General features: G+C 45.1%; 1 protein-coding gene across 4 annotated transcripts in view; it reads left to right on the top strand.

Annotated features, from left to right (window-relative positions):
• The window catches only part of ARHGAP26 (Rho GTPase activating protein 26), a 724944-nt gene that overhangs the window by 206624 nt on the left and 496006 nt on the right, over nucleotides 1-22314 (top strand). For all 4 annotated transcript variants that reach the window (XM_077473114.1, XM_077473113.1, XM_077473112.1 and 1 more), the window contains exon 10: nucleotides 4544-4638. In XM_077473114.1, coding sequence (XP_077329240.1) covers nucleotides 4544-4638 — 95 coding nt within the window. The remainder of the gene's footprint in view (nucleotides 1-4543; nucleotides 4639-22314) is intronic.

Here is a 22314-nt window from a genome sequence, read left to right as displayed (position 1 = left end):
GTATGGGGGCTTGTCCAAGATGGCGACGTGAATGGTTGCTTTCTCCTCGCACTCCACTGGTTCCTTGGCTAAAATCTGGATCCTTTGGACAAAACTTACTAATTTCTGCCCTGAAACCACCTGAATGAGGCACAGATCATCGTGTGCGCAATCCGTAAAGGGGAAAAGGCTCCATTTGCCGCTGATTGCGGAAGAACCACCACCACTCTCCTGCTCTCACATGGCATCACAGACAGGCCCCTGAGACTGCCCTGGCTTGCTGAAGTGATGGCCGCAATAGCCACTTGCCTATCCACGCTCACGGCCAATATTGAGGCATTAAAGATGGATGCTGGCCTCATGTGCCAGGGCATGGTCAAGCTCCGATCCAGAGTGACGGAGGCCGAGCAGAGTGTCAGTTAAATGGAGCACTCTGCTGCCCTTCGCATGCCCCAAACTAAGGTGAAGGCCCTGGAATACAGAGCAGAGGATGCCGAAAACAGGAACAGAAGGAATAATCTGTGCATAATAGGTCTGGCTGAGGGTGCCCAAAAGGGGAAACCCGACGGGATTTGTGGAAGATCTGCTATGCTCCCTCTTGTCCGATGCCCGCTTCTCTCCCCACTATGCTGTGGAGAGAGCCCACGAGTCCCACCTAAACCAGCACCTCCAGGGTCCCTCCCGCAGGCCTTCATCCTCGGCATGCTCAGCTTTCGTGACCGGGACAAAATTCGCCAGGCTTCCAGGATCCTGGGAGACCTACGCTTTCAAAACAGCAAGTTAATGATATTTCCTGACTACTCGGTCGAAAAACACAAAAACTCTGGAAATCGCTTGACCAGGTGAAGGCGGTTGATGAGAGCCTGAAACATCCTCTACAGCGTGCTCATCCGAGCATGCCTGCGAGTCCAGGATGGAGAGACGACCCGCTTTTTCATGGGATTTATGCCAGGCAGAGGTACTGACATTAACATCAGGAGACTCTCTATTCATATTGATAGAGCCCATTTTGACATGGCGGGAGTGGTGGTCTCTCTTGACGCAGAGAAGGTGTTCAATTACACTGAGTGGGGATATCTGTGGAAAGTATTCTCCAAATTTGGCTTTGGCCCTAAGTTTATGTTATGGTTACAAAAGTTATATGCCAACCCCCAAGCCAGGGTCTGCACGAAAAGCTTGTCAGAATCCTTCCCACTGGGTCGAGGGACGTGGCAGGGATGTCCCCTATCCCTCGGGGTTATTTGCGCTGGCGCTAGAACCCCTCGCTACTCTCATTAGGGCTGAAAGGGAAGCACGAGGCATACCAGTAGGACCAATTGAAGAAAAACTGTCTCTGTGCTCAGATGACGCCCTACTCTACTTGGCAGATGCCTCCGTCTCTCTTTGAACTGCGCTGCACCAGTTTTACCACTTTAGCGACTACTCGGGCATATGTATAGACTGGGATAAGTCAGTGCTGTTTCCGTTCATTGGCTCCTCAACCTGTTACTCAAACACAGCTTATATGTGTAGATGAGTTCACCTATCTGGGTATCATGGTCAGCAGTGAGATAAGTGGTTGTATATTTTACCCATATACACTATGTCACAGATCACTGCCAAATGCGTAGCCTGGCGCTCTCTCCCACTGACACCTGTGGGCAGGGTTAACCTGTTCAAAATGGTATACCTACCCAAATTTCTGTACTTCTTTTGGAACACTCCATCACATATCCCCAAGAGCTTCTTCAGCAGCCTGGAGGGCCTGTTGGTCTCCTTTTTTGTCTTTTTTTTTTTTTTACACTACACTGGTGGTTTTCCCAACCCAGACAAAACCCGGCAGTCACATTGGAGGTGGCCACCTTGGGCTCCTATGCAGCCTTGAGTAATCTGGTCTTCCGGGGGGTTAGGGCTAGTGCCTTTGTGACAACCCCCATGAGGACTACGATAAAAGCCTGGCAAGAGCTACAGCAGTCTATAGGAAACCCTCCAACGTGTCCCCTCATATGCCCCTCTGAGAAAATCCGATCCGATTTCAATAGTATCCCGGATCCATCAGTATGGGCACAAAGGGGGATCACCACTTTGAAACTTATAATGAAGAGTGATAAACCTAGGCCATTTTAGAAGTTAAGAAGCCTATACTCGATACCTGGTTCATTTGAATTTCGCTACTGGCAACTGAGAAATGCCAGGTTTATTCAGCTCAAGTTCATACACAGGGCTTACTACACCCTGCAAAGACTGGCCCGCATATACCCTCAGTGGGACCTGATGTGCCCCAAGTGCAGGCAAAAGGTGGGCTCATTCTGGCACATGGTCTGGTCCTGCCCCATGCTTCAACCTTTTTGGGAGGCAGTAACCACCACTCTAGGTGACACGTACAAAGATTCCATTAGGCCCCTTGACTATTACTAAAACATTTACAGGAGGTAGAGGGGGACAGGTATACTAAATTATGCATAAACTCCTCCTTGTTCTACGCCATAAGGGAAATACTCTTGAGATGGAAGTTTGCAGAGCGACCTATGTGTGCGATTCCTGATGACTTTCTGTTAACTTAGTTCTGACCTTCTACAGGCTCACATACAAAAGCATGGAAGCATACAAAAGCAGGCTCACAGGGATTTGATAAGGTCTGGTCTTGTCTGGGTGGATAGACAGAAGCCTGTGGTTGATATAATTTATAGCTAACCTAATAAATTTGATTGGTGAATTTGCTCATTATGGATTCCTACGCATTCCCCTACCCCCCCCCCCCCCTTTCTGTGATGATGCACCCCTCAGTTTTCTGCAAACTGAGCACGAGGGTATGGGAAACTGGAAGACGATGCTGGTGAACACAATCTTTTCTTATTGGGTATTGATCTGTTAAATTTTTGATGAATGACACATGATGGGGGATTACATCCCCTACCAGTGACTATCTTTTTTTTTTTTTTCCCTTTTTCTACTACAAACTGACATATGATCTGACCTATGTCTCTTGATCATTGTTCTGGAATGCCGATTTGTTGTTTAAAAAAAAAAATAATCTATTCTGTATACGTTCTTACAAGCTAGTAATAACTTTTGTTTCTGCCACATTCTTTACTCAGCGTTTAGCTAGTGTTCTCCCATTTTAAAGGTGTTTTCTGCTTATCCTAGATTATTAATACTAGAGTAAAGATTAAATAACTGAAACAAGCACAGCTACTGTGTTTCTGACTCCAGCTTCCATGCATTCTGACCCCTGCTCCCAGATCCCCTGCACACTGACCCCTGACTGCAGGCCCCCAATACAGTGATCCCTGCTCTCAGGTCCACAGTGCACTGAACACTGCTCCTGCATCCCCTACACACTGACTCTTGCTTTTAACTTTTATGAACACTGATGCCTTCTCCTGGCTCCTCATCACACTGACCACTGCTTCCGTCTTCCCTACACAATGACCTCTGTTCTTGGCTCTTCTACATACTGATTTCTTCTGGCTCCCCTGTACAGTGACGTCCTTCTCCCAGCTCTCATGCAAAAAGATGCCTTCTCCTGGCTCCCTTGCACACTAATGCCTTTGGCTGGCTCCCTTGCACATTGATGCCTGCACATGCTGACGCCTTGACCCGCCCCCCCTGCACCCGCTAATGCCTTGGCCCGTCTCCCCTGCATCTGCCGATGCCTTGGCCCGCCTCCCCAGCACCCGCTGACGCTTTGGCCCACCTCCCCTGCACACATATATTACCCTTGCATCTTTGCTGCCTGAGAGCCTTCCTTCTAAGTGTGGTCCACTGTTTACGGAGTTTGCACAAGGATATCAGATTCTTCTGCAGCACATGAAAATAATTAACCTTTTTTTATTGTTTTTCACACACAGCCATGACATTAAATTCTAAATGGCTCCCAGTGTGTGATTGGTGGTTGGGCAGTTTCCTGCCATATTGTATCTAAAGTAGATCACTTTCTTGTTGATCGTGGAAAACCTCTGTAAATCTGTTTTTCTCATTAAAAAACAAAAGACTAACCTGCCATGTGCAGTAAAGTGTAGCAGCCAGTCTGTAATTATCTGTCACTTTTCTCATCGGTTTCAGCTGAGGAAAGATGTTTTGGTTAATTAGGTTTTTGCATTTTGCACATTACTGATGTTTGCTCTGTTATATTAAATAAGCCCAGATGTTTTGCACCAAAATCAAAAAATGTTTCTCAGTTAAATGAGCCAGCTGTTATTTATATCCCTGATAATTTTCTCAATTTTGTTTTTTCACTTATTCGATTCTGTATTCTGCTGTTCGAAGTGTTGGTTCAGTTTTATTTATAAAAATATAAATGAGAAACATGGTGTAAGTTCGGAACCATGGCAATCAGGCGATGCTCCTTATATGCTCCTTATGCATTCGTTGACAGGAAACATATTGCCAGGATGTGAGAGCAGTTAGAGCAAAGGGAACCTCATCCATGTGCTGCTACTCCACCTCTGTCCATTCATATATTTTGGATGTCAGTAACTTTGCTTTGCTGTCTAGCCAGCATGCTAAGAAACATTTTAATAAGTATACATTTCTCTTATGTGTGATACATCTTCCACAAGTAAAATGGCTTTGGTATTTGTAGGGGGAAGAAGAAGTTGTTCACTTGAAGTCCTGTATACGACGAAAAACAGATTCCATAGAGAAGAGGTTTTGCTTTGATGTTGAAGGTGTTGATCGGTAAGTAGGTATATTATTAGGTCTAGAATAATTACCAAATTTTTTCTTTTCTTTTAAGGGTTTGACTGTTTGGCTGACATTTTCTGATACATGTTAAATCGCACATTTTAGGTCTGAAGAGTGGTACCCAGATGTACATTTTCTGAAAGCAGAAACCAAGGAGAATAAAATGGTGGTAGTTAAAAAGAAAAAGTTAATATTAGCACAACTGCTTATCAAATGCATATTGTCGATATAAAATACACGCAAGTTCACAAACACAATATTTCTCTTCCGTTCAGCGACTGACACAACGCCTCCTTAAACTTGACCATTGGGTTATATCGCCTACGCAGGAGTAGGACTACGCAGAACAAAAAACGCCTGGCTATGCCCATGGGCTGTCCTCAGTCAGTATATAACCGCCCCTCCCTACTCTAGGTATTGAGTTTATTTCTGTCTAGTCAGAAGTAAGGACCTAGCTCCCTGCTGGGATCTTTTGGCCCTAACAACTTTTGCTTTTTGTCTTTCTTCCATGCATTTTCTCCTGGAAGATCTACAATCAGCTGCCGAGCTGGGCGACGGGCTGGATAATCTAGATCCATTGGTCTCCCCAGTTCAGCCAGCAAGCGCGTGCAGACCGCAGCTATGCGCTAGGCCGGCCACAATATAGCCTCAACGGATGGAGGCTTGCCTACGAGTTAAACTTCTCATACTGTCGCATAAAAAAGGCTCTGGTCCGAGTCACAGAGGTCCCTTGGCCGTCAGCCCCACTTCAGTGGTGAGGAGTTCTGTCTGGAGGGTCACCCGCACCATGGATCGGTAAAGTCCCCCCTCTCCTCCTTTGTGCGGTTTGGGGTGGACGCGGGTACCCTCCATGGATGGTTGGACCTGCTTGCAGGATCCCTCCTCCCATCTCTTGGTTAAGCTGGACTTCACCCTCCCTGCCATGGATTGGTGGGAGTCCCACGGCAGGCAGCAGAGACCCCTGGGGGTCTCCTCTGCAATTCCCCTTCTGAGTGGTGTGTGTCCTGCCCTGGTGGTATGGGGGGGGGTTCCAGTGCAGAGGGTGCAGCGGGAGACCTCTAGGTGCATGCCCTGCTGTGTGCAGCGTGAGGTAGTTGGCAGTTTAGGGGTCCCAGTGCAGAGAGCACAGTGGTGCAGAGTGCACATCAATGTCCCCTTAAATGTTCACTCTGCCTGGTGGAGTACAGTACCTTTTTGGAAGGGGGTCCCATTGCAAAGGGTGCAGCGATTGTTGAAGGCACAGAGAGAATCCTGGCAGCATGTCCGATAACATGACTGCGGACGTTTTTTCCTGGGTTTGGCCGGTCTCTGGCCGACGGCCATGTTTGTAGTCGATGACCTCACGACTGCCATTTTTTGTTAGTCTAGTGAGACGCTAGAGATGGCTGGAGCCTCGTGGAGATGCCAGGGCTCCTCCTCCTCTCCTCTTCCTGCCCAGGATGGATAAAATAGATGCCCGCCATTGGTATTTGCTGGGTCTGATTGCGGTGCTCTTCCGGCTGGGAGGGTGAGTCTTTGGGGGTCCTTGTGCATCTCCCTCTCTGCTGATAGGAACCCTGGCCATTGGGATGTCCCTTGGTGGTGCCAAACATTCCTTTTGTACTACAGGGTCTTCTTTCCTATGGAGCCTCAGAGTCACATCTCACCCACTGATCCCCTCATGGAGGTGGCAGGTCCCTCAGAACCACAGCTTCCCATGGTTGCAATGACGGCGGTCCTTGGTACCCCGGGTGGAAGTCGCGCGTGGGCAAAGACCCAGCAGGAATCACCCCCCACCTTCCCTTTCTCAGTCTGTCTCATCTAATTCTAAGCCTGATCTCGCTGAGAAAGCAGCCCAGTCCAGGGGTGTTTAATATCTCGCCCCCTGACCCATCCGATAGTGAGGATGAGTCCTCCACAGTCTCAGCTGCGAGTGAAAAGGCACTGGTGGACGCACTTGTTGTTGTGGTGTGGGAGACGCAAAAGATGGAGGCTGACAGGGCCACGGATGTGGCTGTGTCCTTTGGTACGCAAAAGTCACCTCACACACCAAAGGTGTTTGCTTATCTGTCTTATTTTGTTTGGTTGTTCCCATTCCTTATAGGTAAACCTAAGTCACCCTTTGTGGTCCCAAAACGTTTCTCAGTATGCTACCCCTTTGAAGAATCACTTTTAAAAAAGTGGACTACCCCACCAGTGGTGGACCCTCCTGTTTCCAGGTTGAATAAAGCAACCATTATCCCAGTAGAGGAATCCCCCTCCTTTTAAGGACCTGGCTTCCAGGAAATCTGAGGCTCTGGCACGCAGCATGTTTACTATGGCTTGTTTGACATTGCATCCAGTCTTGGCCTCGGCACTAGTGTGGCAGACCCTAAGCTTTTGCACCAGGGTCTGGGTAGTGAGCAGGTTCCCGCCGCTTATGTTGATTTAGCGGGCCAGTTGGTTCAGGGGCTGCAGTATATTTGTGATGTAGCCTTCGATGCAGCTCCTGTGCTGTTCAAGCTTTCTGCTTCAGCGGTGGTGATTAGACATGTGCTGTGGCTTAAGAATTGGTCAGCAGACCAAGTCTCTAAGAAAGCTTTCATTGATCTGCCCTTTCAAGGTGACCGCCTGTTTGGAGCTACCCTGGATGACATCATTAAAGGTGTCACACAGGGAAGAGTACCTTCCTGCCTCAATCTAGGAAAAGGAAGTAGCCTTGTCGCAGAAGGGGGCCTTCCTTCTCAGCCCATAAATTCTTCCGAGCTCCTGGGACTGTAGATGAAGGAAACAGATCTCAAGTTTTCCCCAGGAAGTTCCAAGCAATCTTGGTCTGGTAAGCCTAGAACAGGCTTCTCTGGATCCACTGACAAGACTCCTTCAGCATGAAGGTCTGACCTCCTCCATTGCTGGGGTGGAAGGACATCTTTGCTGGTTTAAATATTCATGGACCTCCTTGGTGAGCATCGAGGGGGTCCATGAATTGAACCTTTTGGGGGTACTAAAGAAGGGGGACAGAGTTCGTCCACTTTGGGGGCCCTGTGTCTCCTTGTGCAGGTATAATTCCTGCAAAGGTCCAGGTCACGTCCAAACTACCCAAGGTCCCCTCTAGCCCTATACAGGAAATTGGGTAACCTGGGTTTGACTTTGAAGTGAATGCTGACCAGGTTAATATTTTTCCATCTCAAACGTCGGCCCCTTCAGCAGGTTCTGGTCATTCTGGTGGCCGTAAACGTCCCTTGGAAGCTACCTCTCAATGAGGACCAGTTGTACTGAGGGCTGAGCTTCCATCCTGCTTTACAGTAACTGGTTTTAATGGCCTAGCCATTAGGTGAGGAAGTCAGCTTCTAGTAAGATATACCATCGTGTGTGAGTCGATTGGCGTTCATCCTTGATCCTTTTCTGTAGCTCGGATCTTAGATTTTCTTCAATGGGGCATTGAGCAGAAGTTGGCCTTGGGTAGCATCAAGGGCCAGGTGTCTGTCTTAACAGTCTTCTTTCAGCGACCCCTAACCACTCGTGCTTTAGTTCGTACCTTCATTTAAGGAGTCTGGCATGTGGCTCTGGTTGGTAGGTGGGTGATTCCCTTACCTACGTTGTCCCAGAAGGGGGCATTCTTGGCTGCTATTACCTCAGCCCGCAGGGTTTCGGAGTTGGCGGCATTATTCCTTTGTAGTTCCTATTTAGTACTCCATAGGGATAAAGTAGTTCTTTGTCCCTGCCCGTCATTTTTGCCCAAAATTTATCTCCGACTTCCATTTGAATGAGGGAATTGGATTGAAATCCTTGTGTCCCAAGCCGGCTCATCCCAAGGAAATTGCTTTGCATACCTCAGATGTGGTCTGTGCGATTTCGAGTGTGGCAGCCACTGAGTCCTTCTGGAGGTCAGGCTCACTTTTTTTGGTTTCACTGGGACCAAGGAAAGGCTTCCTTGGCTACCATCTCCAGATGGATCAGACAGACTGTGACTCGGGCCTATTCTATTAAGGGTCGAGTTCCTCCTTTCCCTGTCATGGCGCATTCTACTCAGGCACTTAGCACTTCTTGGGCCTTCCGTCATCAAGCATCAATATCAAAGATTTGCAAGGTGGCCACTTGGTTATTTTGGCTGCAAGGTTTTGCAGCCTGCTTTTTAAAGAGGGGGGGGGGGGGTTCCTCTTGAGAGGTGTTTTTTTCTTCAATTTTTTTTTTTCAGATGGGGCTCCTGTTACCCGGTTAAAGCTCCTGTGTCCTGATAAGGGCTTTTATGGTTAGCCTTCGGTTATTTAGCCCACCCCTCATTTTTCTTTGCCACTGCTTTTGAACATCCCAATGGTCAAGATTAAGGAGGCACGGTGTCCAACGATGAACGAAAGAGAAAATGGGATTTTTGTATTCGCTGAAAAATCCATTTGTCGGAGTTCAGCGACAGACACAGCACCCGCCCTTCTATGAAATTTTTGATACTTCTATTACTGCTTGCTGCAAAACTGAATACCTAGAGCAGGGAGGGGGTTATATACTGACTGAGGACAGCCTATGGGCATAGACAGGTGTTTTTTGTTCTGTCAAGTCTTACTCCTGCAGAGGCGATATAACCCATTTTTCAAGATTAAGGAGGCGTTGTGTCTGTCGAACTCGGAGAAATGGATTTTATGGTGAGTACAACAATTCCATTATTACCCACCTGGTAAATAGATGCCCAGTATGTCAAAACTTTAAAGATAAGTTCACCTATAATAATACTTCCGCCCACACAGCTGCGTCATTCATTCAGAGTTCTGTAAAAGAATGACGGCTTATAGTTCTCAATGAACTGCAAGGGCACTGGTGAACACTCTCGTAGTTCGTTGAGCTTCCTGGACCTCAGTAACTGCCTGCCTGTATGGGAGGTATCAGCAGACAGCTGTACTGACATCTGCAGGAGCCTGACTTTGCACCCGCTATCTGCTGATCTTGGGTGCAATACTGTACAGCAGGAATATGCAATTACTGGACCTCCAGCTGTTGCAAAACTACAAGTCCCATCATGCCTCTGCCTCTGGGTGTCATGCTTGTGGCTGTCAGTCTTGCAATGCCTCATGGGACTTGTAGTTCTGCAACAGCTGGAGGTCCGCTAATTGCATATCCCTGCTCTACAGGCTCCTAAGTAAAAAAATAAATAAATAAATAAAATAAAAAAAAGCATGAATTATTATTTAAACATGTAAACATATCCTTTGACTGTGAAAGGGCAACAGACTTCAGTACCCAAAACTGTTCATCTGTTTAGAATTAACAATGATTGATTACCCTAGATTTAGTGCTCTTACTGCAGCATTTGGAGGAATTTAAAAATGTATGTGTGTGTGTACCTGGGAAGGGTGGCTTTAAACTTTTTTTTTTTTTTCTTTTTTTTTTTTACATTTAATAAACTTTGGTAGTATTTTGCTGGTTACAGGTTCTCTTTAAGGGGACATCAGTGATTTATTAGACTCCTAATGTCACCTGTGGTGTCAGGGAATGACAACTCTGAATCTGAAAAGTGATGTTATATTTGTCCTTTCCTGTTTTTTTTCATGGATGTTCACTGAGCTGCTCCTGTTCTACTCAGTGTCACTGATCATGCAGAGCCCAGAAAACATGACGGGTGAGGAGGGGGTGGTATATTCTGATGACAGAATACCTTCCGTCAAAAAAATCATCAATTGGCTTGACCAGTACATAGGAGTGTGTGTAAAAGCATGTTGCCTTACATCTGTGACAGTAAAAGGGTAAAATAGTATGGACTAAAACCAATACCCAGATCTGTTCTTGCCTAGTTAGACAAGTTTTTTTTTCTTTTAGAAAATAAATATTAGTATTTTGGCTAGAATTTTGGAATCAGAAACTGTATAACTTGGGAACTGGACAGTGCCTTCTGTAAAGGGGCTCAGTGTGGTTAAATGTGCAAAGCTGTGCTCATGTTCTGTAATTTAAGGGTATAGTAGTCCTATTCCATGACAAGGTTCTGTAAGAGCCAGGAATCAGCACAAAACATTAAAATATCTGACCAGTATATTTTCCTTTCTAGATATTTGTGGATATTGTATGTGCTGTGAGGCCCCTTTCACACTTGGGCGTTCAGCGCGCTAGCGGTAAAGCGCCGCTATATTTAGCGGCGCTTTACCATCGTTTTAGCGGTGCTGATCTGCCAATAGCGGGGCAGTTTTAACCCCCGCTAGCGGCCGAAAAAGGGTTAAAACCGCACACAACACGCTGCAGCGCTTTGCAGGCTGGTTTGGAGCGCTGCCCCATTGTTTTCAAATAAATAATAAATAATAAAAAATAATAAATAAATAAATACACTGCTCCTACAGCGCTCCAAAGATGCGGCTTACAGGACATTTTTCACAGTCCTGCAAGTGCATCGCTCCAGTGTGAAAGCCCTCAGGGCTTTCACATTGGAGTGCAGTGAGCGGCTCTTTCAGGGTGATTTGCAGGCGCTATTTTTAGCACTTTAGCGCCTGAAAAGCATCTCAGTGTGAAAGGGGCCTGAGAGTCTACCTCTCTGCTATGGCATTCACCTGGTTCTTATCTGTCACAACATTATGTGTTATCCACCTTTTATATTCAGGGTAGGGAAAACCTGGTGGACCTTGTACTGTATTTTAAAGGCGTGCCTTCCGTAATCATTGCAGTACAATACAATCCCATAACTACTCAATAAGCAAAAAATAAATAAATAAATAATAATATATAAAAAAAAGGTTCAATTAATAGACTTTGAAGTTCTGCGAAATTCCCATGGTATTGTTACCATGTGGTTCATCATATATATGTAATTAATTTAATAAGGGATTAGAGAATCACGATTTTGAGGTGTGCTTTTTTTATTTTACCCTCTTTGATTGAAATGTGTAATGTTTTTTTCAGTAAATGCAAGATTAATCATGTACCACAATATTTTCTTGTATGATGGTAGTGTCCTTTTTCAGTTAGTATCTTCCCAGCAATTTGCAGAATGCCTGATGGGTAGCAGTCTATTACAAACAAAGTTACATTTTATGATGTCTTTGTGGTAAGTGCTATTGTCAGCAGCCATGTCACTGGAAAACTAAAGATGTAAGCGATGTGAACCATTGTGTTCAACCCTGCCTTCGTTTTTTTTCTCTCTGACCTGTTGCTTTCAGCTCCAGGGCACACTTGGCAGATACTTATTTCTAATAATACAATAGCCAGTTCATTCATAAGCTGAGATTCAGAGGTGACAAAACGGAGAAAATAAGAGCTGACAAATTGGATAGTCATGCACCCATAAATCAATGTCATTCTACACTGCTTTATTCAGAAAATGTACCTTTATAGACAGTAGTAATTGAAGGCTGTTTGCATTAGTTATAGATCATTGCTTTCTCTACAAAGATGCAGCTCAGCTGCTTGTCCCTGGACCTTACTAATTCCCTTTTCAAAAAGACAAATATGCTTTACTGTAACTGCATCAATGCTACTTAGAAGTCTAGAGAAGCAGTGACCTTCTTTTAAAATAAAAAAAGTTTAGTGTATTTTAGAAGACTGGACTGCTGGGTTTTACCTAACCTTAAAGTGATATTAAAAGTAAAATTATAAAAAAACAAAAACAAACCTGTTATACTTACCTGCTCTATGCAATTAGTTTGCACAGAGCATTCCCAATCCTGTTCTTCTCAGTTCCCCCACCGGCTCTCCTGGCTACTCCTCTTCTCTGAGTGCCCCCATATTATGCTCCTTGCTATGGGGGCACACAAAATGGGGCTCGGGCCCCGCTTCCAGCTCCTCCTCACATGCTGTTGTTGACAACGGCTCCTGCTGTCGTCTCTCAGCTAATGAGGAGGCAGAGACCCAGGAGAGAAGCTGCTTTCGTGCACATCACTGGATCACGATCCGGCTCAGGTAAGTATTGGGGGGGGGGGGCCTGCGGGGGATGCTGCATACTGAAGGATTTTTTTTACCTTCATGCATTGAATGCTTGAAGGTAAAAAAAACCTTCAACCTTTAGAACCACTTTAACCCCCCCCCCCCCCCCAAGATTTCCCCCCTATTACTTTTCTGGGCACAACCCAAAATTTGAGATATTCTTTTACTTTCACTTTCAATGATAATGGTAAACAGGACAAATAGGGTGAATCTCCTTAAAAGGGGCACAGACAAGTATAAAAACTAAGAAGTGTTGCAATTCCTCTCCACTCTACCCAATACTAAAAAATTGTTTTGCCTTAAATTAAACTTTGTTTAAAAAAAAAAAAAAATCTCAATTTTAAGGCACACAAACAGTACCAGGTGACCTAGCAGTTGCAGGCCATCCTGGACCACTGGTGTTTTCACAAGCAAAATGCTCAACCAAAATAGGAGCATAAGAAAAACAAAAAATGGTGTACCAAATAAGGAACCTAAGTGTGTGTTCGCTAGTGTTAAACCCATTACCACAGCAGTAATGACAGCCGGCCTAGGCCCCCCTAGATATCAGGCTACAATCAAGGAGCAGATAATCACACTCTTCCCCATTCTCTAGCCCAGTCCCAGTTATATGCGAGGACTGTGTCATCTTCCAGCCACTTGGCCCAGATTTTGTCAAACTTCCGGTAGCAACCCCTATTTGCATAAGTGTTTTTGTCACGTGGTAGCTGGGAATTTACTATTTTTTTTTTTTCCCATACACAATTGTATGGGCTGGGTTTTTTTTTTTTTCCATCTGCCTCTACAAATTGGCATAAACAAGTAGGAGTCCAATTTGAGTCCTGCCAGCATTAGTGCTCGAGAGGCCTTCAACCAAGACCAGCAAGCAGATTTTCAGAGAAGGGGTAAAGGAGATCTGTGCAACCTTGCTGAGGACATCAACCACAGACACCCAGAATGGCCGAATAACTGGACATGACCAAAAGATATGGAAGAAGTCAATTTTATGGATCCTGGAAGTATTGTGAAAAAGGTGCCTATACCCTATTAAAAGAGGGGAGGTGCTTCTAAAATATACATGCCAAAAAAACACCAGAGGAAAAACGCTCCCACAAAGGTTATACATGAAAAAAGCAACCATGGCAAAGATGAGAAACCCCTTACCCACGCATACCCTTCCCCTCACCCCACGCTGATCTCCCCAGTTCCTGGCCCCCAAAATTACTGCCACCCCTCTATTTATTTTACACTCCAGTTAATATATACTCCCCTTTCTGATGGTAACTGGTCTGGTTCTATCAGTTACCTGTGTAAAGTGATCTGTAGACTGAATGGCTGCATGTCTGTAAATAAGTCTGCCTGCTTATTTGCCTGGAGCAACCATCTGCAAGTAAACTTGTGTCCAACCCACTCAGCAGATTGACATGTATGATTACAGAGTTGCAAACCAGATGTATCAACATACCATAGCATGCCATGTCATATCAGGCTTATTGGTGATCCCCTTGATATATCCATATCCATCCTGCTAAGCACCGATGTCGGGTAGAAAACTCAGCAGCTGATTGACCTTCACAGGGTGATGGTGCTAATAAGAGATCTATAACCAGCCATCTGCATGTGTGTACACGTGGATTGTTGGAAAGGAAAACAGATATACATAAATGACTACAAAGTTGCAATCAAAATTTGTCAGCATACCATGCTTGAACAGAATTCAAACCTCTATTGAAAATATAGGAATAAATAGTGGCGCTAAAATCCTACAAATACAATGTGTATGTGCTAATAAATTGAAACAGTGTTATTTAAATAAACAAACATACTGCTACAAGTATCACCTTGTGACAAGTGAACAAAACCAATAAACTATGACTGATAAACTAATCAAACTAGAAATGTAATAAGCAAAAAGTCCAGAAAATCGACAGAAAAGAAAAACCCACTGCTCCAGGCCAATCCACCCGAAAAACTGCTTATTCTCCAGGCAATGGGAGTCCCAGGTGCAGGCTGATTGCACAAACCAAATGGATGGGAAATGGAAATGAGTAAGCGCTAATTTTAGCATGAAACGCGTCAACGTTTGTTGCTGTGATTTGTGTGACGTGAAGTTTTACTTGAAAAAATAAAGGCACAATTAATTTTTTACTCAATCCGGACTGCGGCTGTCCAGAGTTTTTCCATTTCCCATTCATTTAGAAATGTAATAAGCAAGCAAATTAATGACACCCTGTGACAAGTGTATGCTCTACAAAAAATATATATAAAGTTTATATGCTGTGTAACAAAAAATCTAATTTGTGATGAGATCTCCGATATTCAATATGTGATTGTTGTAATCATCCACCACACCTCTGTGTCAGTGATTCCTCAAAAAACGCACTCACCAGCTGCTTTAGCCTCATACTCTCATGTTTGGCCAGAATCGCCTCAACCCTGTCAATTGGGGGTTAAAATTAGATCTCCAATATCCAATCGTGTGTATTTCAGGCACTCTCCATATAATAATTGCTCCACATGCAAATTAAAAAAAGTGCTCCAATAGTGTGATACCGTACACAAAAATGTATTAAAACTTTAGTAATCCATCACCATCGTCACAGAATCTTACGTGACGAGACACGATGTATTGGGGAGTGGAGGATCGGGTCGAGGAGCGGGTGAGATCATTACCAGCAACTGCACACCTTGGGTGCGCCGCGACCACACCACAACACAACACAACACTCAAACCAGTGCATGGAATGCTTTGATGTGATTGCTTTCTGCTTGCTGTGAAATGGTTTTATGTGAGTACAATGGTGGTGGATTACTAAAGTTTTTTTAATACATTTTTGTGTACGGTATCACACTATTGGAGCGCTTTTTTCATTTGCATGTGGAGCAATTATTATATGGAGATTTTTTTTTATCTGCAGCCTCACAAGTACCATCGATGCAGCCTCACCATTGCCTTCAATGCAGCAGCCCCACCATTGCCACCAGTGCAGCCTGATTGATGCCCGTCTGCAGCCTAGAGGGGACAGGGAGGGGGGCGGGGCGAGCGCCGACAGATTACATACAGTGAGAATCTCCTATGATAGACAGAACAGTGGTCCAATGGCTTCCCAGGAGACAGGACTTCCTATTACAGAGACTGCCATGTAAACAGGAGATTCTCACTGTATGTAATCTGATGGCGCTTGTCCCATCCCCTTCCCCGGCAGCTAAAATTTAAGTATCGGTGTATAACACGCACATGCTATTTGCACCCGATTTTCAGGGTAAAAAAAGTGAGTGTTATACGCCAATAAATACAGTATTTGTAAATTTTAAATTGCGCCTTTTTCAGTAATGGTTTCACACAGGCTTGTCCATTTATAGGGATTCCGCATGCTCAGCAGGGGATCGACCTGCTGATGCCCGCTGAGCAGGTGGATGACAGGTCTGTCTCCGCTCACTCCTCTATGGGAGATCAGATGAAAATGGACCGCCTGTCCGCTTTTATCCGATCCTCCAGAGAGATGGAAAATAGGGTTTCCATCTGTCTGGATTTCACAAACTGGATTGGAGTCTGTGTCCATGTCTGCTTTGCGTCGGCGGAGTGGATGTGGACCTGTCATCCGCCTACTCAGCGGGGATCAGCAAACAGTTCGCTCCACTCCACTATGTTTTTTATTTGATTCTATTTGTTTTACTTTTTTATTATTTTTACAATTATATATTTTATTTTTATTTTATTGGGGGGGGGGGGGGGTGTCTTTGGTGAGATATCGGTGGTCTAAGCAGATCCCCATATCTCTTTTTTGAGGTGGAGGAAGGTCCCTTTTATCTGCAGCACTTTATATGAGTAGTATATGAATCAATAAGGAGTCTGTATAGAGACTATGCCACATAGTAAACTCTCGGTTTACTATGATCAGCTGTCCGTGCACACAGGAACGAAGGAACAGAGCTGTTATAGATGCAAAAGGTGGGCCAACTCAAGAATGAACCCTACAGACTAAGACTGGGATGCCAATAACGTTAATGTGCATGTAAAGGCAGGCGTCCCAATACTTTTGCAAATATAGTGTATATTTCTAGCTCATATACTATATAATAAAGGTTTGTGGATGCCTGACCATAATACCTAGATGAGCTTTTTGGACACCCCATTCCAAATTGTAGGCATGTTGCCACTAAACCCCCCCCCCCCCCCCCCCCCTCCACCTCCATGCTTCTGGAGAGGTTTTCCATGAGATCTTCGGGTGTTTCTGATATTGTACAACAGTTGGCTCTCAGACTTCATCAGCAGTCCCTTCCGGTTCATGTGTAATGTGTATATATTCTGGGAGTTTTCGGTTCAGACATCACATCTGGTGTGCAGTTTGGAGCAGCAGAAAGGTGAGCGGGGTCCAAACCAGAACAGAGCAAGCGACGCACGTGTACAACATGGGAACACTATGGCAGAAGGTGAGCAGGGACCAGAGAGAGAGGACTGAGCAGCAGTAAATCAGCAGAGCTGGGGGAACGGAGCAGGAGAAACTAGCAATGTCACATGTGCTGCGCAGCATGAAAGCAATATAGAAGAAGGTTAGCGAGAGAGGAGAACAGCAAACCAGAGGATCAGCAGTGCTGGGGGGGGCGTTACTACTGAGTGGGGCATCAGCAGAGCCTAGGGTTACTACTGAGCTGGTGATCTGCTGAACAAGGGTACTAATAAGCTGTGGATCTGCTGATTGTGGGTACCAATGAGCTGGGAATCTGCTGAAAAGGGGAAGTAATGAGCTTGGGATATGCTGATTAAGAGTACTACTGGGCCCCTATAAAACAAATACAAAATCAACACACACACACATCCACACACACAGGGCATTTGTTAAGCTTCATTAAAGCTTCAAAAATGCATAATTGAAGCATCACGGAAGCATGATTAAAGCATCAAAAACCACCAAAAAGCATGTTGAAATGGTAAGCGCTTTAATTTGTGTTGAAGACAGTGGCGGTGTGTCCATAAGGGCATGCAGGTGCCACCCCCTCTCTCCTGCCACCCCTTCTAGCACCAATAGATAGATTCATGCATTGCATGAATCTATCTATGGCCGGCGCTGCCACTCCCTATTTAGGTGCTTGGCCCCTTTTCGGGTGCAGGGTGCCTGAATTACAGCCGCAGGGGGTGTTTTTGAAGCACATGATTAGAGCCATAGGCTCTAATAGGCGTCAAAAAGAGCGAATGCATATTTACTTTCCTAACACTAAACCTCCTCTCCGCCAATCAGATGCTCGGATCTGTTACCCGTCACCTGATTGGCTGAAACGACAGGTGCTGTGATTGGACACTAGGCATCCAATCGTAGCAGAGGACGGGAAGAGAGGACGGGAGCAGACATCGAGGAGCTGTCCCATAGAGACAGGTAATTACAGATGGTGGGCCGTCGGGGGGTACACTGGCAGCATTTAATATGGCACAGTGGCTGCGTTTGATGTCACAGTGGCTGTGATTGATGGTACAGTGAGGCTGCAATGCATGTTTTTTTTTTCAGTTTGTTTTGTGCCCCCCCCCCAAAGATTTTGGGCACCAGCCGCCACTGGTTGAAGTCGAATCAAGTGTAAATGAGCCCTAACTGTTGGAAAACACAAGTACAGAAGTAAAGTTTTGAAGATCCTTTGTAAATGTAAAATGGCTTATACTGTTAACCTCTTGGCACTGAGCGCATGCAAATATGCGGCCTTTCAGGAGGTGGGCCTTGGCACTGGGCGGCCGCATATTTGCATGCATTAGTGCAAATAGACCTGTGCCAAGAGCGCGTGCCCTGCACGCTCCTGGCACAGATACCAGCGGCTAACGCTTGTGATCACCTCCTGCTAACAGAAAACTTGCTATCACTGCTTGCATTCAGGAGTTTTCCAATCGTTTGACCATTAGCCCCGCCCTGCCTCCCGGCATTCGAAACCCCTTAAAGGCCGGCAGGCACCGGCTCCAAGGGGTTAATGTGATTTAACGTCAAACAAGTTGTTTTCCTAAAAATTGGATTTAAAGTCATTCTTGGTCTCTCTTATCAGGATTTTAATAAGCCAAAGGAAAACACTGTGCAAGACTGCTAAATGGCTACAAATGGCTGGGTTTCATTTTCTTGTCCAGGCAATGGTGTTCTCCTGAATGTGGAAGAATTGTGTTCAGGATAGGAAAGTTTTGACTTGTGGCCGCAAAATGCAGTAAAATCATGGTGCTATTTTGACACATTTTGCTCTTTCCTGCGGCCAGCGGTCAACCTGGTCTGTGTGTACATGAGCCCTAAAAAGGGTAGTAGGATGTGACAGCCAATTAGGTTTTAGTTTACAGCTTTTTTAATCTGAGAGTGACTGGTTTCTTTGCTGAAGACAAAATTCTTGCATCATTGAATAACCCTGCAGGCGTCTCAGCAAGTTTTATTGATCATTTTATTTATTTTTCATACCACTTTATATCCCAAGACAGACTTATCCACTGAGAGATAAGTCTGTAAGTGACTAATGTGACCATACACGTATAGATTTTCGGATGAGAATAGTCATACTAAGTTTGTACATTTGATGAATGGACGAATGTCGTCCGGAAATTTCACTTGCTTGTAACATTCTATTTTAATATAAATGTAATTTCTGAATGAAAACCACATACACTATCAGAAAATTTGTTTGATTGAGAAAAGTTTTCTCCTTTAAAAGGAGCCCTAAAGCCCCGTACACACTATCAGATTTACCAAAACCATGTAGTAGAAGGGCCTGCCTTATTGCATACACATTGAAACTCCTAAGATTTGACCTCATATTATATGGTTTTGGTAAATCTGAAGGAAAAACTCAGCAGACAATCTGATAGTGTGTACGGGGCTTAACACATTTCTTCTCGCCTCGTTGTTTACTATGTTTTACCAACCGCAACACAAATGGACAATGAAAATGCTTTTCTTTATTAATGTAGGTGAAAGGCTAGAACCCCTGTTAGGTTTTTATTTATGTCTGTGTTGCTGTCGATTTTCTGTCACTCCATGTTAGTTAAAATTGTTCTCAGCAGTACAGGCAGTAAGGGTAAATCTCTCTAACAGAATCCTTCCCAAATGTAGGAAAAAATTGGTTTGATACACTTTAATTCTGATATTTGAATAAATTCATTATGAGTCTATTTTCAGTATTATTGTACGTGTATAAAAATAAGTGTAGTTAGATACAAAGCATGCATGCACATATATACAGTAATTTGTGCAAGTGTATCTAGACTTCAACTATAAGACTGTTCGACTAGTGTTATATATATATATATATATATATATATATATATCTCCTCTGAATAGGGTCTTGAATGCAGAGTGTTCATTTGTAGGTTCTGTCACAAAGGAAAATTATTGGGTTTGTTCATAGGCAATGTTCCCTTTTTTCTATTTTTCAATCTCTGGCAATAGCAGCAGAAATCTCCTGACAGAACCTGTACTTTCTTTTGTAATATATTTTTTCCCTGTAGATAATGCCCACTTTCTTCTTATACATGGCCTTATTTGTTAAAGAAAACAGCAAATGCAATATAATTTCATGAATGTGAAAGAAGCAATGACAAAAAGGTATGACAGAAATTGGATTGCAATATTTTGTATTGGTCTACAATAGCTGACTCTTTCCCCCCTCATTTTGGAGATAAAAAAAAGCTTGTCTTTAATATAGACTAGCAAATGTGTGCCTATTTGTTCAAGTGGCTGAATATGGAAGAGGGAGTCATTGCAGTGATGGAAAGAAAAGGAGTGCTAAATGGTACAGTGGCGGTGAGTGCTGAGGCATGGGTCAGTTCACTGGTAGCAAGCGTGGAGGTGGGTGTTGGCACAGTGGTAAGTTAAATCAGGTCCTGTGGCAGGTGCAGTGATGAGAGTGTGAGTTGGTGTGCAGAGAAGGAGAATGTGAGTTAGCTGCGGTAGTTAAGGTGCAGTGTTGGGCAGGTTTCAGACATGAAGGGGAGTGCAGGAACAGTGGTAAAGGAGGGGTGCTGTCAAAGCGGGGATGAGGGGCTGGTGGTAGGCATGGTAATGTGTAGTACCTCTGTGAGGCATGGCCAGCTGTATCTCTATACTGTGCTTGTGTAGTAGCAACATTTAATATACTAAGGCTGGGTACACACATATATGCAAACTGGATGCGCATTTTTTCGCATTCCAATTCACATGACAGGCAAGTGTGAACGGCTCTCAATGGAGCCGGTTCACACAGGTCCAGGGCGGCCGTGGTCGGGATTGAAAAAAGGGGCTGGTGCATCTTCAAACCAGATTCCAGGCACGAACCCGCGGTACAATGCCTTGCAATGATAACAATGATGGGGCACAATTCCTGCCAATGACACCAATGGTGGGGCACAATTCCTGCCAATGATTGGGCACAATTCCTGCCAATGACACCAATGATGGGGCACTATTCCTTCTATTAACTCTAATGATGGGGCACTATTCCTTCAACTGACCCCGGTGATGGGGCACTATTCCTCCCACTGGCACCATCGATGAGGCACAATTCCTTTCATTGACACCAATGATGGGGCACAATACCTTCCACTGACACCAATGATGGCGCACAATTCCTCCCACTGACACCAGTGTTGGGTCACAATTTCTCCCACTGACACCAGTGTTGGGTCACAATTTCTCCCACTGACACCAGTGTTGGGTCACAATTCCTCCCACTGACACCAATGTTGGGTCACAATTCCTTCCACTGACACCAATGATGGAGCACAATTCCTCCCACTGACACCAATGATGGAGCACAATTCCTCCCACTGACACCAATGATGGGGCACTATTCCACCGATACAAGCAATAGGGCACAATTCCTACCAATGACACCAACGATGGGGCACAGTTTCTCCCAATGACTCCAACAATGAGGCCCAATCACACCAATGATGTGGCACAATTCCTTCCACGGACGCCAATGATGGGGCACTATTCCTTCTATTAACTCTAATGATGGGACACTATTCCTTCTACTAACGCCAATAATGGGGCACTATTCCTTCAACTGACCCCGGTGATGGGGCACTATTCCTCCCACTGGCACCAGTGTTGGGTCACAATTCCTCCCACTGACACCAGTGTTGGGTCACAATTCCTCCCACTGACACCAGTGTTGGGTCACAATTCCTCCCACTGACACCAGTGTTGGGTCACAATTCCTCCCACTGACACCAGTGTTGGGTCACAATTCCTCCCACTGACACCAGTGTTGGGTCACAATTCCTCCCACTGACACCAGTGTTGGGTCACAATTCCTCCCACTGACACCAGTGTTGGGTTACAATTCCTCCCACTGACACCAGTGTTGGGTCACAATTCCTCCCACTGACACCAGTGTTGGGTCACAATTCCTCCCACTGACACCAGTGTTGGGTCACAATTCCTCCCACTGACACCAGTGTTGGGTCACAATTCCTCCCACTGACACCAGTGTTGGGTCACAATTCCTCCCACTGACACCAATGATGGAGCACAATTCCTCCCACTGACACCAATGATGGAGCACAATTCCTCCCACTGACACCAATGATGGAGCACAATTCCTCCCACTGACACCAATGATGGGGCACAATTCCTCCCACTGACACCAATGATGGGGCACAATTCCTCCCACTGACACCAATGATGGAGCACAATTCCTCCCACTGACACCAATGATGGAGCACAATTCCTCCCACTGACACCAATGATGGAGCACAATTCCTCCCACTGACACCAATGATGGAGCACAATTCCTCCCACTGACACCAATGATGGAGCACAATTCCTCCCACTGACACCAATGATGGAGCACAATTCCTCCCACTGACACCAATGATGGAGCACAATTCCTCCCACTGACACC

This window comes from Lithobates pipiens, unplaced genomic scaffold, assembly GCF_037356315.1.
Source record: "Lithobates pipiens isolate NorthernLeopardFrog02 unplaced genomic scaffold, aLitPip1_a1.2 Scaffold_8, whole genome shotgun sequence".
NCBI lineage: Eukaryota > Metazoa > Chordata > Amphibia > Anura > Ranidae > Lithobates > Lithobates pipiens.
Note: the sequence above shows the minus strand (reverse complement) of the source record. Positions and strands in the feature narration are given on the sequence as shown.